Source organism: Acyrthosiphon pisum, chromosome X, assembly GCF_005508785.2.
Source record: "Acyrthosiphon pisum isolate AL4f chromosome X, pea_aphid_22Mar2018_4r6ur, whole genome shotgun sequence".
NCBI lineage: Eukaryota > Metazoa > Arthropoda > Insecta > Hemiptera > Aphididae > Acyrthosiphon > Acyrthosiphon pisum.
Genome location: NC_042493.1, coordinates 68,976,968 through 68,996,465, shown reverse-complemented (window position 1 = coordinate 68,996,465; position 19,498 = coordinate 68,976,968). Strand labels below are relative to the sequence as shown.

Sequence of the window (19,498 nt, the reverse complement as noted above, 5' to 3'; positions counted from 1 at the left end):
GGTATTCATCTTATACGGAAACAAAATGTATGGCAGCTTTGTACCATGCACGAAAAAATAATAGATTAATCATATTAATTTGAAATTCCATGTCACGCACTACTGAAGATTATATTATTATTATTAATTTATAAACGCCAATAGGAATTTGTATGATTACATTTGAAATTTAATATATCAGTTGAATTATATAAGTAATAAACATATTTATTATTAGGTACTTATTATTAATAACTAATAAGTAATAATAAATAGGGGGTGGTATAACTATAATAAGTTATTATAGTTATACCACCCACTCAAAACATTGTTCCTGCTTCGCACAATATTTAAATAATAATTATGATTATGATAATATTAATATCATTATGTTTCTCAATATCTCTAATATAATATAGCTCCAGTTCCCATTTTTTAGCAAATCAATGAGTATTTATTTTTCTTATAGTATTCAACCCTTAATATTGGTTTTGCAGTTGGACATGCGCTACTCTTCTCAGTTTCCAGCTAATTTCTACAGTTCGATGTAGCTTGATGAAGTCTAGCATTTGGAATTATTTGTTTGGCAAATTAAGTTCTTGGACGTACTTAACCCTTTTTTGCCTACAATCTTCCCTTCTATTGTTCTATAAATTAGATGAATTTTGTGCCTCAAAATGTGACCCATGTTACATCATCTTTCTCTGATGGTTTTGAGTATATCTCTGCGTTCATCTATTCCACAGAGTATACTTTCATTGGTACGGTGTTCTATCAACCTTCTATCCAACTCACTCTCAGCATCCTTCTCCAAAATTGCACATTCATTATAAAAAGTATTTATTACTATATTTTAAAGCTGTTATAGTGGTACATTGAAATCAAATTTTAAATAAAATGTTAATTTGGTAACATCTTCTAATATGATAAAATGTGTTATATTATAGTTAAAACATGTTTAGTGAATATTGGAGTTGGTATAATTATTTATAATTGTATAGTGTATTCTACCTATTTCATTGTTCACATGTCCGACGTTCGTTTTTTATGACAGTAGCCAAAGCAGTATGTTATTAGTGGTATATATTGCCTAAAGTTATGTACAACCGTGCTGTTGATTTCTATACTAAACATAATCAGCCATTGATTACTAGCTATTTTATTTTAGAGATATAAAGATAATTAATTAGGTCAATCACTTACTCAGAAACAGGACATCCATTGTTTTTGTGAATACCAATAAATATATATTTTTTTAAATTATAATTGGTAAGGTTCAGCTCTTTAAAAATCAAATAACATAAATTTAAAATCGTGCTCAAATCCTTGAAAAATCAGGCAATATGCAATCAAATTTTATTCAGAAGAATGCAATGGGTTGCACATTTTTCTAAAGTAATCATCATTAGTTTTAAAAATTCAAATTTCAAAAAATTATAGAAACTATAATACAATTTTTATAATTTTTATAAAAAATAAATTGGATATTTCAAGTTTTAAAAAAATTAGTCTTTGAATTAATTAAATTATTGTACATACTCGTAACTCCAAAAACCACATAAAACTTAATCTTAATTTTTGACATATTCATGGATGCATATTTTTTTATCATAATTATTATTATAGATTATTAGTTATTACATATTCATGAATGCATATTTTATTATCATAATTATTATTATACACAGGTATTATAACTTACAAGACTATATTCATTTTTATTCACATATTTGGATACGATCATTTTATTATTTTTTTTTCAAACATTTTTTTTTGGAGGAATATTGTAAAATTTATGTTGTAAATATTACACTTATGCACATACAAGATATGATCCCAATATTTAGTTTTAAAACGTTATTGTATGTATAATACAATATGTATTGTTCTAAGTAAACAGTCGTAGGACAGACCACTCGAAAAAACAATGTTCGCTTTCACAGTCCATTAACAGCTACTATGTGTATTTTGATTTTGTTTTCATTCCAACAAGTTTAAGAATAATATTATTTATTCACTGCAGTCCACAGCATACTGCTTAGAATATAATTAATGTGAGCTATTTAGTTGATTATTTTCCTTATTGTTTTTTTTTTTTGTTTATAAAATGTTCAGTTTTATAAGATGACCATTAATTATAATTTTAATGGCAAAATATCAAATCATATTCATAATATATTAATATTACACAATCTGTATTCATGTTGTAAAATAAGGTTTATAAGAATTATGCAGAACATAAAAACTTTGGTAAAATACAGTTTAACTTAAAAAGGTGAAACTTAAAAGTTTAAAATTGTAATATTAATATATGTATGTGGTGGATAAAATAACAATAATATTTAGAATTAATGATTCAATAAATCTGGTAATTCCTATAAAAAATAATAGGAAAATCTTCGTTAACTAATTACTATACAAATCAATACTTCTAAATAATATGTTTACCTATCCTTTATACCAGGGATGGGCAACTCAATGCTACTAGTGGACCAATTTTGAATGTGCAAAAGTCTAGCGGGCCATAGAACATAGAAAGCAAAAAAAAACACTATAAATAATATAACATTATTTACATTCAATAGTTCAATACCAGATAAGGATTTATATCTATGTTTTACGATAAACATTATATCGATTTCTGTAATTTTATAAATATAATAAAATAAAATACAGAAAAATCTTAACACTTTATATTTTTATTAACTAAATTGACATGTAGCATGAGCCAGTGTGAAAAATGGTTCGCGGGCCTGATGCAGACCCCAGGCGTCAGTTGTCCATCCCTGCTTTATACCAATTAATTTTTTTTTAAATTTATGATAAAAAATTATAATTTTAATTAATATTTTTAAAATAAATAATTTCAAGGATTTTGATGCAAGTATTTCTCGACAACATACAAAAAATCTTTTAAGGACACTTACAATAAATATGCGGTCTAAGTATGTTTTATACGCGAGTAAATCACTATGGAGTAGTAAAATTAAAAATAAATAAAAATGTTAGTATAAAAAAAATGTATGAAAAGTAATGTTTAAAATAGCTGGTAGTTATAATTTTAAGCAAAAGTATAATCACCATAATAATGTTTTACACATCAAAACCTTTGAAATATTTTACTTAATGATATGCCCATAAAATATTTAACCAAGATAGTAATACAAATCAACCCTATACAATTGACCCTATATTTTTATACTGCCCTAATTATTTTCATCTTTACTGTGCACTAATTTATTCTGAATTTTAAAATACGAACACTATTTTTAATTTCACAATCTAAAGTAGGGTACCTATTATATAATAATAACACGATGTGTTAACGTATATACCTAAATATATAACAATATAAGATATTGAAGCAACGGTGTTTATTGTTCATTCATGATTTGTTGTTTTAAAGTTTACATAAGAAAAGTGAATTACAGTGGCGTAGCCAGGAATTTTGTATAGGGAGGGGGGCTAAGTATACAAATACAATTGGTTTTTTTATTTAAATTTTTTATTTTTTTATTAATCTTGATAAAATTCTAAGGTCAACGTGGTCAAGGGGGGGGGGTGGCTATAGCCCCGTTAGTCACCCCTCTGGCTACGCCACTGTTGAAGTAGCAATTGTGGTCCACTACTGCAACTGCAACGTGCTTTAAATATTATTAGGTTTTCAAAAGATAATCATTTGGTATTTATATTTTATAAGACTATATAGTTTTTAATTTAAAAATTAAAAGTGAATAGTAGTTTAACCAACCAAATATATAATATATAAATTTAACTTATAAGTAGATACTAATCATATATTTTGTAAAAAGAGAGTATCCATAAACGTAATACCTACTTTAAAATCTCATGATGTATATTATAATATTTTTTTAAATGCATTTATGTGTTGGATATTGTAAAATGTAATATTAGTAATAATATTATAAGTATTATTATTAGCGACTAATTTTTTATTTTTACTTTTTTTAGGTAACGCGAAAACTGCACGCAACGACAACTCTAGCCGTTTCGGAAAGTTTATGCAAGTGTGCTTCGACGGCAGATGGATGATAAAAGGATGCATTATACAGGACTACCTGCTGGAACAGTCGAGAATTACGTTCCAGAGTGCTGGCGAACGGAACTACCACGTGTTTTATCAGCTTGCCGAGGGCGCGAGGGTAAGTCGTTTTCGGACACGCACCCGTCTGTCGGATTGGAAGGGGGATAATTTTTATTCATAATAAACCTATTTGTCCCATTATAATGCATCGGTATATTATAATACTACGAACAAAAAATTATAAATATTTGTCTACGTCTTTTGAATCGTATATATTATTATTATGCTAAGAGTGTTACTCAAGTGTGATTGTGATTTTCACTATTTCAATACGGCTTTACTCCTTAACGATAATAATACGATAGTTACCTCCTTAATGCTGAGTTGAATGAACATTTAATAAACAACTTAAAATATTTAATGAACCAATAGTATGCTATTGAATGAATAAAAATGTATTTATCCACTAAACGTCAAATAGCGTTATTCAGTCATTAAACTATAGGTTACCAGTCAATTGAACTAATGGTCCGAGTCTGGTTGAATAAAAATGTATTTGTTCATTAAATAGTACATCAGTACCTATACTTATGGGTGATTGTAAACGCCATACGCCACCAGTTTTATTTTCTTACTTGTAATGGCTAAGGTATATATATAAAAAAAATTTTTTATAAAAGTAAATTATATCACTATTTCATGATACCTATCTTAAACTGTCATCAATTACTCTCATAATTCATAAACTTAGTACGGCACTATGATGCATGAGTACCAACATTTTTATATTTTAGATTATTGTTATATGTAAAGTTTAACTTAAAAATACATATCGATATACAAGGTGATTCTTTTAACATGAAACACTCATTATTTCAAAAGTATTAATGTTTTCATTAATAATAGTTTCAAGTTTAAAAAAAAAACAACGTTTTTACTAAAAAATCACATTTTTGAATATGTTTAGACAAGTTGAGTAGTGGACAAACATTTTGCGGGGTAACCCCATACCACTCCACTTTGCGCATCTAAACTTTAAATACTTATAACTCAAACTAATCACATTAAATGTGATTTTTATGAATGAAAATACCTACTAAGAAAAATATTCTGCCTTAGAATATGAAATTAAAACTCTATGTTGTTATTCAAAAAAGTAATAAAATAAAAAAAATAACAGGATAAAAAATATTTAAAAATATAATTTTTTAAACAACTTGAAACTATGTTAAAAAATATTTTCAAAAACATTAATACTTTTTGAAATAATGAGTGTTTCATGATAAAAAAATCACTCTGTGTACCTAAGTACATAGAGTGAGATAACACAAATAAATTAGATACTTACTTTCATGTTTTCAATCACTGACTTGAAAAAAATATCTACGTTGCACGTTTTCCACATTGCCTTTTTGATTTCAATTCACTTGTATTCAGTTCATACATTTTAATATTTTATTACAGACGTATACAACTGAAAAACCCTTTTAGATAGTATAAAATATAAATGTATTTCTTCTGTAGGTGCCGAATAAGTAAAATAAGTTTTCAAATTAAAACAACAGTTGATTAATTGTTATCAATTTTCTGTGATAAGATTTAAGCTCCAATATAAACCTTGGTATCATATTTAAAACCAATACATTTTTATTCGACTGCTTGTACAACCCAAGTGACTTGATAAAATTATTTAGTACTTCAATAATACCATTCATCAAATAAATTTAAGGAACGATTTCACGCAACTCTGTAGTATTTTAACGACGGATTTTTTAATTGCAAAGTTGGGTGAGCCAAGAAAATATTCTGACTTTAGGGACTGTTTTTGGAGAAATAAAATGTTGAGAAAAGCACCAAGAAATATTATGCTCTTTAAAATGAAATGCAAATAAATCTTTAAAAACGTATTTTCCGTTATTTATAAAACCGAAAATATATTTCCGGTGGCGCGGGCGCGGGCGTGCACTAGCGCTTTTATACTCGTTTTATTACTATTTTTTTTTTAAATCTGTATGATACATTTTTAACATTTAAATATTTATTTTTACATCGTTCATATTTTGAATTTTACATCAAAAAAACAAAAGTAATAAAGGTGATATTAAATATTAAAAGAGTGCTATGACTTATAATCGTATTTCGAATACTTCCAACAGAGTTAATACAATTTGAAATTACGAATGTTCACTGTTAAAAGATTAACCCTGTATAGTGTATATGATAAAAACGTTTTATAAACACGTTAGCCACTAATATCTCTGACTATATTGGTTAATTGTCTTTCCAATAAATTCAAAATGTAAATTTATCATTGAATTTCATCTTTACTTGCTGTTTTTCAAGCCTGGGCATAAACGAGTTAAAAAGTTTTAATTTTAATTTTCGCGATTTTCACTGATTTTATTGATATAAGCTTAATAAATAACGATTTACTTACTGTTAATATAATTCAAGACATATTAATTTATACAATAAAATTATAATTGGTGATGCATATTGCATGAACATTTACTTTTTTTTTATTTCAAGCCATATGACTGGCTATTTATATATATAAAAAAAAAAATAATAATTTAACTTAACTTAAGTTAATAAGTTCATTGTAAGTTTCCATATACTATTAAACTTAACTGAGCTTAAAAAAAATTAGGATAACTATTAACTTTAAACTTTTTAAAATGTTTACTATTTACTTAGCTTAATTTAATTAAAAATTATTATTAACTTGCTCAGGCTTGGTTTTTTTCCCTTTCCCAGAACTATTTTTTTTAGACGAAAATAATATAATATTATGTTTATTCATGTTTTCGGCAGCACAACAAGGACTTGGTCGAGCTGTACAAATTGAAACCACCAGAGTTCTACAACTACCTGAACCAGTCAGGTTGCATAATCATTGACGGCGTGTCGGACGTACACAAATTTGACGCGTTGCGTTTGGCGTTCAACGTGCTCCGTATACCACTCAACATGGTCGATGGAATTTTCTGCGTCTTGTCAGCCATCTTGTGGCTGGGAAACACGGTTTTCCGGGTAAATATGCACCGCTGATATCATAAACTATATATTATCATTTAACTATATTATATGATGTAATATAGCCCCATAAAATAATTAATATTATTTAGAGAGTTTAACGGTATATTAAAGTGATTAAGTAGGCTTTGGTCGAAATAAAAGCTAAATTACTAAAATATAATAAATAATATTGACAAGCTCGTTAGCTCGTTACGGGGTTTCAATTTATGGATAAACACAATAAAATACTACGAAAATATATACTAAATAGTATGTACCTAAAATTCTCAAAGATTCTTAGATAGTAGATACAATTAATATATAGCATGCTCGCTAAAAACTACGTTTATAAAAAAACATAACGTTATGTGAGCGTATAGTTTTATGTCTCTCGGCGCTTTGATTTTGAAAGTTCAAAATTTAAAAACTTTTATCTTTTTCATTCAAAATTATTACATCAAAATAATATGTGATTTAAGATTTCGATGTAAGATATACATAGGTACCTATAACAACGTCGGTAAATTTATATTTTTTATAAGTTTTTGTAATCGCTAGATTATATAGTCTCAACTAAATTGTGGTTAAACTGCAATCATATTCTGTTTTCTTTCGTTTATCGCAAAATATTTACTGACATGGAAAAATTATAAGATAACAAAATATGTACTTATGTGGTTTATTTGTATAAAGCTTAATATTACCGTAAAATTGAAAATTGAAATATATTCTCAAAGAACTAATATACATTTTGAAATAATTAAGCAAATATTTTTTGAATATATACTTAAAAGTTTAGTACAACCTACCTTTAGCACGAGCTTAATAGGTATAGAGTTTGAGCTTTATAACACTATCTAATAGAAAATAATATGCAACTGTTGAACTTTACACAAATTTGAGACCAGCTAGGTCATAAAAATGAGTCTAACATCGGTTGTAATATATATATTATGATGAATATACCGCTAAGTACCCTAAATCTACCATTTACATCTTTCTCAGGACTTATTGGTTTAATGGGGCTATAATCAGGAACACATATTCCGGCTCTGCCATGGATATAACTTTTGTTATTTGTGATTTACACGTTATATTTTATGTTTGTCCCAACCCACAGGACGTCGACGGAGAAAAATGTCAACTGACCGAAAACGATCACGAAATATTATCAGTCGTGTCTCACCTACTGGGACTGAAGAAGGAAGACGTGGTCCACGTGGCCTTGCTCAGACAGATAAACGTGCGCGGAAACATCACTGAAATACCTCTGAAGTTGCCCGAAGTACGTAAATGATAAACGCATAGGTCATCAATAGTGCCGAAATGTGCATCATGATTATGGATATGAGACGTGAATTGAATAATTAATAATACTAAAATGTATAATTAATTTAGGGTTCAGATGTTTATGCTATAATATCATTCACGAAATTCCCTACCATTTTAAAATAAGGCCTCTTCATTTTTAAGTTGATTTAGAAGTTAACTTTGAACATAAAGCATATTGTTTTTGCATACATTTAAAACACCAAGACATTAAAAAATATATTTTTAAATAGATTCGTATGCTACGTAAACGCATTTTTGAAAGCATCATCTTAGACGATTAAAAAAAGTCATCAAAATACGGGCCCTAGTTTATAATTGTATGCACGACACGCTTCTGCGTTTAAAATTTAGTTAATTTGCTCAACCAACAATAATAGAAAATGTTTATCTTGTATTTTTTATTGTTATTGGCCACACCACTTAATAACAATATAACATGATTTGCTTTTAACTATACTTAACGTTTGTATTTTTAACTCGTCTAATTTTTAGATGGGACACGTGAATCATAGAAGTTTAGAAAACGCCATATGGGCAATTAAGGGTTTTTTTTTTATACACAACTTGTCATGCAGCCATTTTTTTATTGACCTAAGATAGATACAATACTATAAGGCACAGGCGGCTTTATCGAGGCACTTTTTGACTTGTGTTAATAAATTATAATACCAAATAGAGTGTATAGACTTTTACGGTAAAAATAATTACATAATTTTCAGTCTAAATATAAAATAATGAGTAGGCACGCGTAAGCTATTTAAATATTGACCATTGTTCACTTTTCACTTCGACTTATTTATATTGATGGAAACGTCAAAAAATTATAAATACAAATTATACTTATAATAACACCTCGTGCTTTATTTTCTATCATCTACCACATTAAGAAAAAAAAAACTGTAATTTTCATGAACTGTTATGCAATAACACTGTTTCTCAAGAACTAAATTATTTAAGTAAATTTTTTTTTAAATTTAAACTTTTCTTATTAATATCACAATTGATATCGAATCAAAAACTGTCATACTAGCATTCCACTTTATAATATGGTATTTTATACATTTTTTTCAGGCGATCGAAAACCGACATGCGATGGCTAAAGCGCTGTACTCACGAACTTTCGCGTGGCTCGTGAATCACATCAATACCTGTACAAATCCGGGACAAGATACGTCCAGATTTCTTGGTGTCCTCGACATATTTGGTTTCGAAAATTTCACTATCAATTCATTTGAACAGTTGTGTATAAATTACACTAATGAGAAGCTGCACAAGTTTTTCAATCACTACGTTTTCGCATTGGAACAAGAAATCGTACGTATAATGAATATTAAAATGTAATGTAATACTCATACTATGCAGATTTGACGATAATTGATAATTATGTATCTTTATATTTGTATATATCGAAATGCATCAAATTTGACGACGTTTTTATTTTATTTCCTTAAGTATCGACAAGAAGAAATCAAATTTTCCCACATTCAGTTCACTGATAACACGACATGTTTAGAACTGGTCGAGAAACCCCCTCGCTGTATTTTTAAATTGCTGACCGAACAGTGTCATATGCCTAAGGTAATATTTTTTTTGTTGAAAAAACTATATATACCTACCTAGTATTATTAAATACTTAATTGTATTGGTTAACTGCAGGGATCGGACACTACATACTTGATGAATTTGCACACGGAGTTCGAGAATCATCCAAATTTTGTAAAAGGAGACGACCGTCGGAAATGGGAATCGGAATTCAGTATCGTGCACTACGCTGGATCCGTTACTTACACCGCCAGAGGTTTTGTCGACAAAAATCGCGATGTACAACAAGATGTGTTTTTTGATTTCATGACGCGTTCCACGAACGTCTTCGTACGTGAACTTGTTAAATATCAGGTTGGTATTTCCCGGAGGTCGTCGGGCTTGTCGTTTAAAAATGTCCGTTCCAAGACTATAATATTACAATTTTTTTTAGGATTTACTTGGATCCACCGTGTCACGGATGGGCAGTGCCAACTCTACGTCCACGAGAGGGACCACGAAAGGTCGGCCCACTGTTAGCGATACCTTTAGACACCAATTACAAGCGTTGGTAGACGTCTTGCAATCCACTAATCCATGGTAAGTGATCTTAGATCTTTTAGTCGTGAATAAAGTTTATCAAGTTCGTTTCAATAATGTTTGCACCATATAGGTACGTGAGATGCATTAAGCCGAACACGATAAAAGCGCCAAACCATTACAACGATAAGTTAGTGTTGGACCAGTTGAAGTACTTGGGCATGTTGGATATAATCAGAATTCGTAAGGAGGGCTATCCCATACATCTGTCGTTTCACGAGTTCCTTAGTCGTTACCGTTGTTTGGTGAGAAAAAAACTACCTGACGAAGAGCGGTCAGCCATAAAGTACGTATATCGAAATTTTGTTTTTTTGTGATGGTTTTTCGAAACGCCTATGATATCATCATTGCCTTATTATTATTATTACAATTATGTCTTACCGTGTCTCTTTATAGAGCATTTTTGACGCTACAAGACATTCCAACAGAAGAGTGTCAGATAGGCAAATCTAAGGTGTTTCTTCGGAACAAAGCGCATGAACCACTCGAAGATAAACGAAAGGTAATGCTCAACTTGATGGCCACGATCATTCAACGAACATGGAGAGGATACTTCGTCAGGAAAGGTAGACGATATCATAATATATTATTTTTTTAAGAAAATATAAACAAATTCCTTTGATACATATTATTCAGATTACGTTAAAACACGGACTGCGGTGATAATCGTACAAACGGCGTTCAAGAGTTGGAAACAACGTTTGGTGTTCTTGAAGAAACGTAGAGCTGCGATCGTGATCCAGTCGCATTTAAGAGGCGTTTTTGCACGAGAGGTAGGTAATGCAATGTGGCTACATCGCAAAAGAAAGGAGGAAAATATTCAATTCGCAGTAATAACACTACTGTTACTCGTTTCCTATTATATAGGTGGCCGCTGCCTTGCGAGAGATGAGAAGAGTAGAAGAAGAAATGCGGAAACGGGAACGCGTGGAAGAAGAAAAACGCAAAGCCGAAGAGGTCAAAGAAAAAGATCAAGAAAATGAAAAGTTAAACGAATTGCAAATCGAGAAAGACGAGAAGTAAGCGTACTTATGAATAATATTATATAGTGATAACGATTTATCGGAGTGTGTATGATATCATTACGATGGGTTTTCAGGATATCCGAAATAGAGTTTGCAAAATTAGCAGAACAGTTAAACTCGAGGCTTCAAGTAGATCCAGCACACGAGTCCGTGGACTTGGACAACCTGTTTGCGTTTTTATCCGATGTCCAGTCCGGACGGACTATAGACACTGTGGGAGACCGTATGAAGGAAATAGTAAGCGATTTCGATGAGGTAATTTGCACACGATTTATTTCTTCAGACACACTGAGTTATACCTTATACGATCACGATTCATGTGGTTGACACTATTTTCGTTAGTTTATATAGTTATAATACAATTTACTTTTTCACTGAAAGTGGTAAGACGAATACACTATTGTGTTGACAATTTATTATGCCACTTGCTAGGAACCAAATTGTACATGATATTATTTTACGCAGGTGAGGAAAATAATATATTCACAAAGTATGTAAGATTTCCTAAAAAGGTTCAAGATTTTTGATTTAATTATTTTAACAGTAAATTCACACCGATCTGTATGGCTATTGATTATTGGCACTAGAACTAATATCTCTTCGCTTTAATTAACACGTTTATCGTCTACACAAATACACAATGCATATGATTTTCAGTGTTGTAAACTATTTGGATATTTATAGTCAATAATCACGTATACTTTATTTAAGTACTGAATACGTATATTTGAAATACTTTTATTGACTTGTCGATATTTTAATATTTGAGACTTGAGTGTTATAGATTAGTTAAAATAAAACTACATCCTAATTTTGAAATTAAAGAGATGCGTTTGTGTAAAGCATAAACATTAATCAATAATCTAATCTAAGATTAAAAAAAATATTTGATGGTGATTTCAATATAAGTTTTCCAAAAATTGTTTAATTAAAAATATTATACCTTGAACACTATTTTTTGAATAATAAATATTTAATACTGGAATTGTATACAACACCAATGAATATTGATGACACTATAAATATATAGATAGTGATATTTTTTCAAACCACATGATTTCAAATAACTCAAACGCACTCTATACTTATTTTATTTTTACGGTTCTGTCGAATCATATATTAAACCATGTGTCTAATAAACATTCGCGTCATGTTTTACGCATTTTTAGTTGGAGAGTGTAATCCAGCGAGAAATAGAAATCGTCGAGCTGGAGCTTGAGAGCAGAGGGCTAGAAAAATCATTGTCTTCGTCTTCAGCAAATGCACTGCAGGTGGTGTTACCGGAGCCATCGCATCCACCACCACCTCCACCTCCGTTTAACCAGCAGCCAGTGAAAGCCGACGATGAACCAATTTACGAGGCGGTGTTGCCCAGGGACGAGGATAACGTGTCGCCGCCGCCACTGCCCACACCGCCACACAAACTGATCAGAGCTAAGAGCCCCGTGGCGATCGAAAGCGCGAACAGATCTATTAGTCCGACCACCACCGCCGCAGCCGCCCTATCATCACCCCGGCAGAGCAGGCCAAACTCGAGGACATCCGGCACGGGGGTGAGTCCGTTTTAAATTCTGAGCATAACAATAAATGCGTTGATTTTTACAATTGTATCTAGGTGTATCTAGGTATATGTGTAGGTATTTATTGTTTTTTTTATGTCTGAAGCACACTTATTACAATAAAAAAAATTCTCCGATCTTCGTTTTTTGAAGCAAGATTCTTGTAGAAATTTGTTTATTGTTTGTACTCAAGAGTAAAAAAGAAAATTTCTCAGTATTGTTCAAAATAAAAGGGAAAACAAAAATACAATTAGAAAAATACGCAAAACCTGTTTTCGACAAAATCGAATGGTTTTTTTTTTTAGTTTAAAAACAAATAATTGTGGAGACTTGGAAATTTTCTCTAAATATTTAAACTGGCATTTTTGAAAAATAGTTTCTCTTTTTCGCTATTTATTGAAATTTACAATTTTGTGACTTTGTATAGTTTTTATAATTGTTGTTAATGGGGTTAATGATTATGGAAAAAAATTACCGCAAATCTGCAGTTTAATAGTAAATACTCATTCGTATGCTATGTTACAGGGTGCGAATTGGAAACACAACAACGGATTCGTCGAAGACACAACAGAACGCGATCAGAGGAGGAAATTCAGAGTGGAGAAGAAACTGCTAGAGATGGAAAATATTCAAGAAAAGTTGAACGTCGAACCACTCCACGACAACTATCACGATATCCTAGAGTTCGCCGAAAACTATTTCAACGCTCACGAGCGTTCACCTGAAGGTACGAAGAGCTTTTTTTTATCTACTATCTTATTACCTGTCCGTAGTTGAGTCGTTAATAAATGCAATTGATGTTGTCTGTATCTCACAGGAACGATAATAGCCACGCTGAAGAGGAAAAGCAAGTCATTGGAAAAGATACCTATGTACGAAATGGTTTCGTTCCACCGTGGCTCCACTATTCCGACATCGCACATACACATGTACGATCCGGATAACATAACGATAGCCATATCAATTTTCAGAGTAAGTCCTGTCGACATACTTTAGTGATACTATAATAGTTTTCTCGTTAATATTATATCACATCCAAAGCGTAGAATATTTTAAATTTATCTATATTTTTTTTTTTTTCATACCTTTTTACTATATTTAAAATTAACTATCAATATACAACATATTGTTATCACATGATTACAAGTAAAAATTAGATAATCTCATGTATAATTTTGCTTTAATTACAATAACAGTCGTTGGTCCAATTTGTAGTAAATTAATAAGAATGTATAAAAATATTGGTAACATTATACTTAATATAACTACCTAATTATTAGTTATAACTAGAGTTGTAAAATTTCATGAAATTTATTTTCTTGAAATATTACATGAAAATATTATTTTTTTATTTCCAAGTGAACATTTTTAAAAGTTGGTTTATTGTATGAAATAAAGAAAATATGTAACATAGTTACATACTACATACATAATAATACACAAACATAGACATATAAAAAACTAGATAACCGACTATAAGACAATATTGAAGTCAGCCATATGCCAACAGGGAAAAATTGCATGATTGATAATATGAATATCAAATATGTATATTATATATATTATATTATTATGACATATAATTATATAAATATGTATAGGAATCTTATATTATTATAATCTTATCTATTGAGTTATTTTTTAAACATTTCCCTGTTGGCAAATGGCCACTAGACTTCAATGTTCCTATGGGAATGTAGTATGCAAATCCGCTATCTAGTTGTTTTACATGTCTATGAACACAACATATATAATTTAGAAGTTGTTTAACAAATTTTTAATATAATTAATTTAAACTATATACTTTAAAATATTACTGAAAATACACTACTTTTTCGTTCACTGTTGAAATTGACTTCAACTTTATTTCAAAGTTTCAAACCATCATCTTTTGGATCGCTGACGGTACACATACAACAATATTTTAAAACTCATATAAAAAATATTTTTTTCTCAAAATAATGCCAGGAATATTTTTCAGCACTACATAATATAGAAAATGTATTGATTGATGTATTTAATAAAATTAATACCATTATAAAAATACCATATAAATATATAATTATTAATTTATAATTTATAACCATTGACCATTAACAGTATTTAGGTAGGGTTTTTAATTCGTATACCTTGGTTGATAAATGATACCTAACTGATAAGTTATTCATAATCAATGTTTTCTGTGTTTTATCAATATATTATTTCTCATCATCTACAAACACGTTTAAAAGAAAAAAATATATTTTTCATAATTTCATTGAAATATTTCAAGAAGAGTGAAATTTTCAATTTTGAAATATTTCAAATTTACAACCCTAGACTTATAACATATAAGGTAATAATATCGTACTATTAAAGTAATAATATAATAATTATGCTTATGGCATAAGTTAATAATACGAACAAAATAAATAATAAATAATATACAAACATAATATAAATTATAATAATAAATAATATTATCCAAAATCAATGGAAATCATTTTCTGAAATATTTAAATAATCTGCGTCAATTATCATACAAAAGTATTTATTAATTGTTTAATTCATTTTTTTTATAAAATGTCTTTGATAATAATAAAGCCAATATAAGCAGTAGGTAATTACTAATTTGCCATTATATTGAACAAAAAGGAATATATCTTAATATTACATTTAATATATAAATTTACTTTTGACACATATTTTAACATTTATAATATTATTATTCAGTTAAAAAAATTAATAGTTTTTGATCTAAAAGATGTATGTTAAACGAGTCATCCAAAAATAATTTGCGAGATGAGAATAGTTTATGAAATTATAATTTTTATATACCTACCTAGCCAAATTTCTTAAGAGTTCCTAATGTTTCTAACTTTTATCAGCGCACCGACTCACCTATTCAACTATGCAGCCGTACGCAAGAAATGTATTAAAGTAGTTAATTAAACATAATTATTCCACACTTATTTCCATTAATGATTTATAATTTATACAAATTTAAATAGTTTATTTAATTGTTTCCAATATATCTTAAACGTCTTATATAGTTATATCTATAGGTACTATAAATCAAGCAATAAACTAAATATTATGTAATTTTATCATGTAATATGTGATTGATTTTGTTTATGATGTAGGTTTTAAAATAATATTACGATAATTTTCGTTTGAATTGAGTTTGTCACGTGTGATATTATTATTTACAGGACCTCTGTAAATACACTAGAGGTGACATAAAACAAGACAACGAAGTACAAATCATCCAGTCTATAATAGGCGCGGGGATCAACCGTGAAGAGTTGCGAGACGAAATTTTCGTTCAATGCATGCGACAAGCGACGAACAATCCAAACACTGAGTCCACCGAGAGAGTGTGGCTACTCATTTGTCTCGCGATCGTTGCGTTCCAGCCCAGCAAGCTACTCTACAAGGTACATTTTTATATTAGAGACTATATAGAGATGAATATTATTCGTTTTTAAAGAGTCAAATTCATATGCACACAAACGTTGTAGGTATATGGAAATTTAAGCACTCAGTCTGTCTATAAATGCTATATTAGTGCTAGTATACATACATAGTTTTTTTTTTAATTTCCTAAATGTTTTACTTTTTAGATTTAATCCAAAAAATTAATTTATAAAATTTGGCAACTTTATTTCCATGTTTCGTGAATGCCATATTTTTAATATTAATGGTATGGTCAGTTTTGAACACCGTATACTTATAGTTACAGTTGTTGTACCTATATGTATAAATGAATAATAAATACATTTTAGAATTCGTTTTATATTTTCTGCAGTTAAGTAAGTAAGAAGTTTATGGTTATAAATTTGTCCCAAACAATTTTGAATGGCTGTGTATGATTTTTGAGCGGCTTAGCCCCTATATCCCTCTCTAACTGCACCGATGTTACATTTCTTATGCCCATACAAAAAATGTATGACTTAATTTTAATGAATGGAAAACTAACTCATGTTATTTAGTATTTTTTATTCACTTTATTTCTGATTGAAATTATTAATTTTAACTCAGTGTCTGATTAAATATAAAAATAATATGCATATATATAACTATTGAAAAATATGTAAACAAGGGAGAGATGTAGAATCAATTTTAAATTGGACCAGTTTCAGATATTTATATAACAAAATATTTATCAAGTCATTATTTCTATAATATTTTATGAAGAATCGTGGACTAATCGTTTAGAATTGGAAAATTTTAAAATTTGTGCAATTTTGTTGTAGCCAAAGTTAATATCTACACAATACCTAGGTACGCATAATATAATATTTTAATTACAATTTTTTCAGTATTTCGTAAGCTTCTTGCGGAAGAATTTGCAGTGCGAAGGAAAACTCAAACAGTACGTTCAGTGGTGCCTGGATAATTGTAAAAACACAAAAGTGTCGTGTCGACAGTATCCACCATCAACGGTTGAAATCGCCGTAAGTACACTTCGAAGATGAAGTGAAAACGCGTTTAAAATGTTTTTGTCATTGATTTTGTGTCCGATAAAGGTTTACATTTTTTTCGTGTTGACAAATTTGCCCCTAGGAGGCAATTTTATAGCCCCGTCTATATATTATACTCTTACGCATATCACAAATGAAAAAATATAAGAATACCTATTCATATAACTCATGATATTTACGCTATTAAATATCCAATTGTTTAGAGCCACATTAGAAATTTAAACTAAAAACAATTAATATTTAAAAAACATACACTCCCCACTTAAATGAAAAATATTTAAATCAATATAACTTTAAAATATTTTTGAATTATGTTTTCTAATGATTTTTTTTAAAACGTTTAAAAGCGTACTAAGTACTATGTGTTAAGTCTTATAATATATAGATTAACATACGTTAGAAGTTCTTAGATAAACATGTTGGACGATGGTGTTCGAACACGTTCTTGACATTATTGATCCATGGTGATCTAAAAAAACTCACTTTTTATGATGCAGGCTATGCGGAGACTTGGCACGATTGTCTGCAGATTTTTCTTCCTGGACGGCCGTACCAAAGCGATTGACATCCATCCAACGGACACGGCCAGCGATGCGGTTTACAAGCTAGCAGACAAATTGTGTCTGAGGTCAATTGACGGTTGGTCGATATACCAGAGCCGCTCGGATGGCGAAGAACACGTCCGCGCTCATTACTACCTGTACGACATCATCGCTGCTTGGCAATCGTACGTATATCACATTTTAAGAAACTCTATCACCTGTCTGGATAAGGTCAAACTCCGCTTAAATTTACAAATATCAGAACAGTTTGAATTTTTAAAATCTAAAGTGTATTGTTTTTATTAAAAAATTGAACTTCTCGACTTGAGTTAAAAATTAAAAAATATTATAGCATAATGAGTACATAATAATAATATTGCCTACTATCATTGAAATAGAGAGTATGTAATTAAGTGTTTTAAAATTGCCAAGCGAAGTTGAATTTTTTAGCAGATTATTTTTACTTAAATTATATCTTTTTTTTTTGCATAAAATATGTCGTTTATTTTGTGAAAATTTACAATTTATGGAATAAATGGTACAATAAGTAAATGTGAATGAATGAATATAAAATGAAGCGGTGAGAAAAAGACAATGAATAGTAGTTTCACATTAGAAATTCTTGGACATGGATGGTAATTTTAGAGAGAAATAATAATAAGCACGTTAAGTGTGATGTATGTTGAGAAGATGTCTCGGCCATTCGCATTTCAGGCGTCTTGCTGGGTTGTCGAAAGAGCATTATTGGTATGAAGTTGAACGATGAGAGTGTTTGAGTGCGGTTCCATATTGGAATGTCGGCGTAGGTAATATATTATAGTTGTAAATTATATCTAAAGTTCAGACTTAGCTACCTATAAAGTGATATTACAAGTTTTAGTGCCATTTTTTCTTATACTTAATGTTTTGTTTACACGGAGTATGGAAATGTTTTTGTTGGGATAACAATTACATTCAGATAGATAATAATATACTAACGTACTAATTATATTATCAATCGACACACACATTCAATTTTCAAGTAATACTATTAACTAATATATTTTATAAGTTTTATATTACATTATTACCTACTTGTTTTTGACCCAAGTGCATTTCAAACATTTTTGGTTTAGCTAAGGGCGTAGTTCAACAATCCCCAAATATTGATTTTTTTAAGTTTAAAAATCGTATGATTAAAATTATTATAATTGGTTATTTTTGCTAAAATTCAAGTGTCAAAAATCGTATTGTACATTTAAAAAAAATTATTATCTTGTCTTAAGAGGATGTCAGCGCACTATTCGTTTTCTCTCTCTGGCCCACGCGCAACATAGACAAAACGCGTTTACGCAAAATCATTTTTTCTATGCGTTTTAGTAATCTTAGAGTAAAGTCACGTATTACAAAAAAGATAGAGAATAATATTTTGAGG

The 19,498-nt window shown here is 29.4% G+C and overlaps 1 protein-coding gene across 2 annotated transcripts in view; it reads left to right on the top strand.

Moving 5' to 3' along the window:
- Nucleotides 1–19,498, top strand: part of LOC100166280 (myosin-VIIa) — a 146,262-nt gene that overhangs the window by 116,350 nt on the left and 10,414 nt on the right. Inside the window, exons 5-22 of one of the 2 annotated variants that reach the window (XM_008183632.3) lie at nt 3,952–4,142; nt 6,839–7,057; nt 8,163–8,327; nt 9,446–9,688; nt 9,827–9,952; nt 10,031–10,270; nt 10,350–10,495; nt 10,569–10,781; nt 10,892–11,061; nt 11,132–11,268; nt 11,363–11,514; nt 11,595–11,757; nt 12,690–13,073; nt 13,605–13,806; nt 13,897–14,051; nt 16,271–16,495; nt 17,381–17,515; nt 18,040–18,269. In XM_008183632.3, the coding sequence (XP_008181854.1) occupies nt 3,952–4,142; nt 6,839–7,057; nt 8,163–8,327; nt 9,446–9,688; nt 9,827–9,952; nt 10,031–10,270; nt 10,350–10,495; nt 10,569–10,781; nt 10,892–11,061; nt 11,132–11,268; nt 11,363–11,514; nt 11,595–11,757; nt 12,690–13,073; nt 13,605–13,806; nt 13,897–14,051; nt 16,271–16,495; nt 17,381–17,515; nt 18,040–18,269 (3,496 nt within the window). Of the gene's footprint in view, nt 1–3,951; nt 4,143–6,838; nt 7,058–8,162; nt 8,328–9,445; nt 9,689–9,826; nt 9,953–10,030; nt 10,271–10,349; nt 10,496–10,568; nt 10,782–10,891; nt 11,062–11,131; nt 11,269–11,362; nt 11,515–11,594; nt 11,776–12,689; nt 13,074–13,604; nt 13,807–13,896; nt 14,052–16,270; nt 16,496–17,380; nt 17,516–18,039; nt 18,270–19,498 lie in introns of both variants that reach the window. The other variant, XM_003240377.4, reaches the window with a different exon arrangement.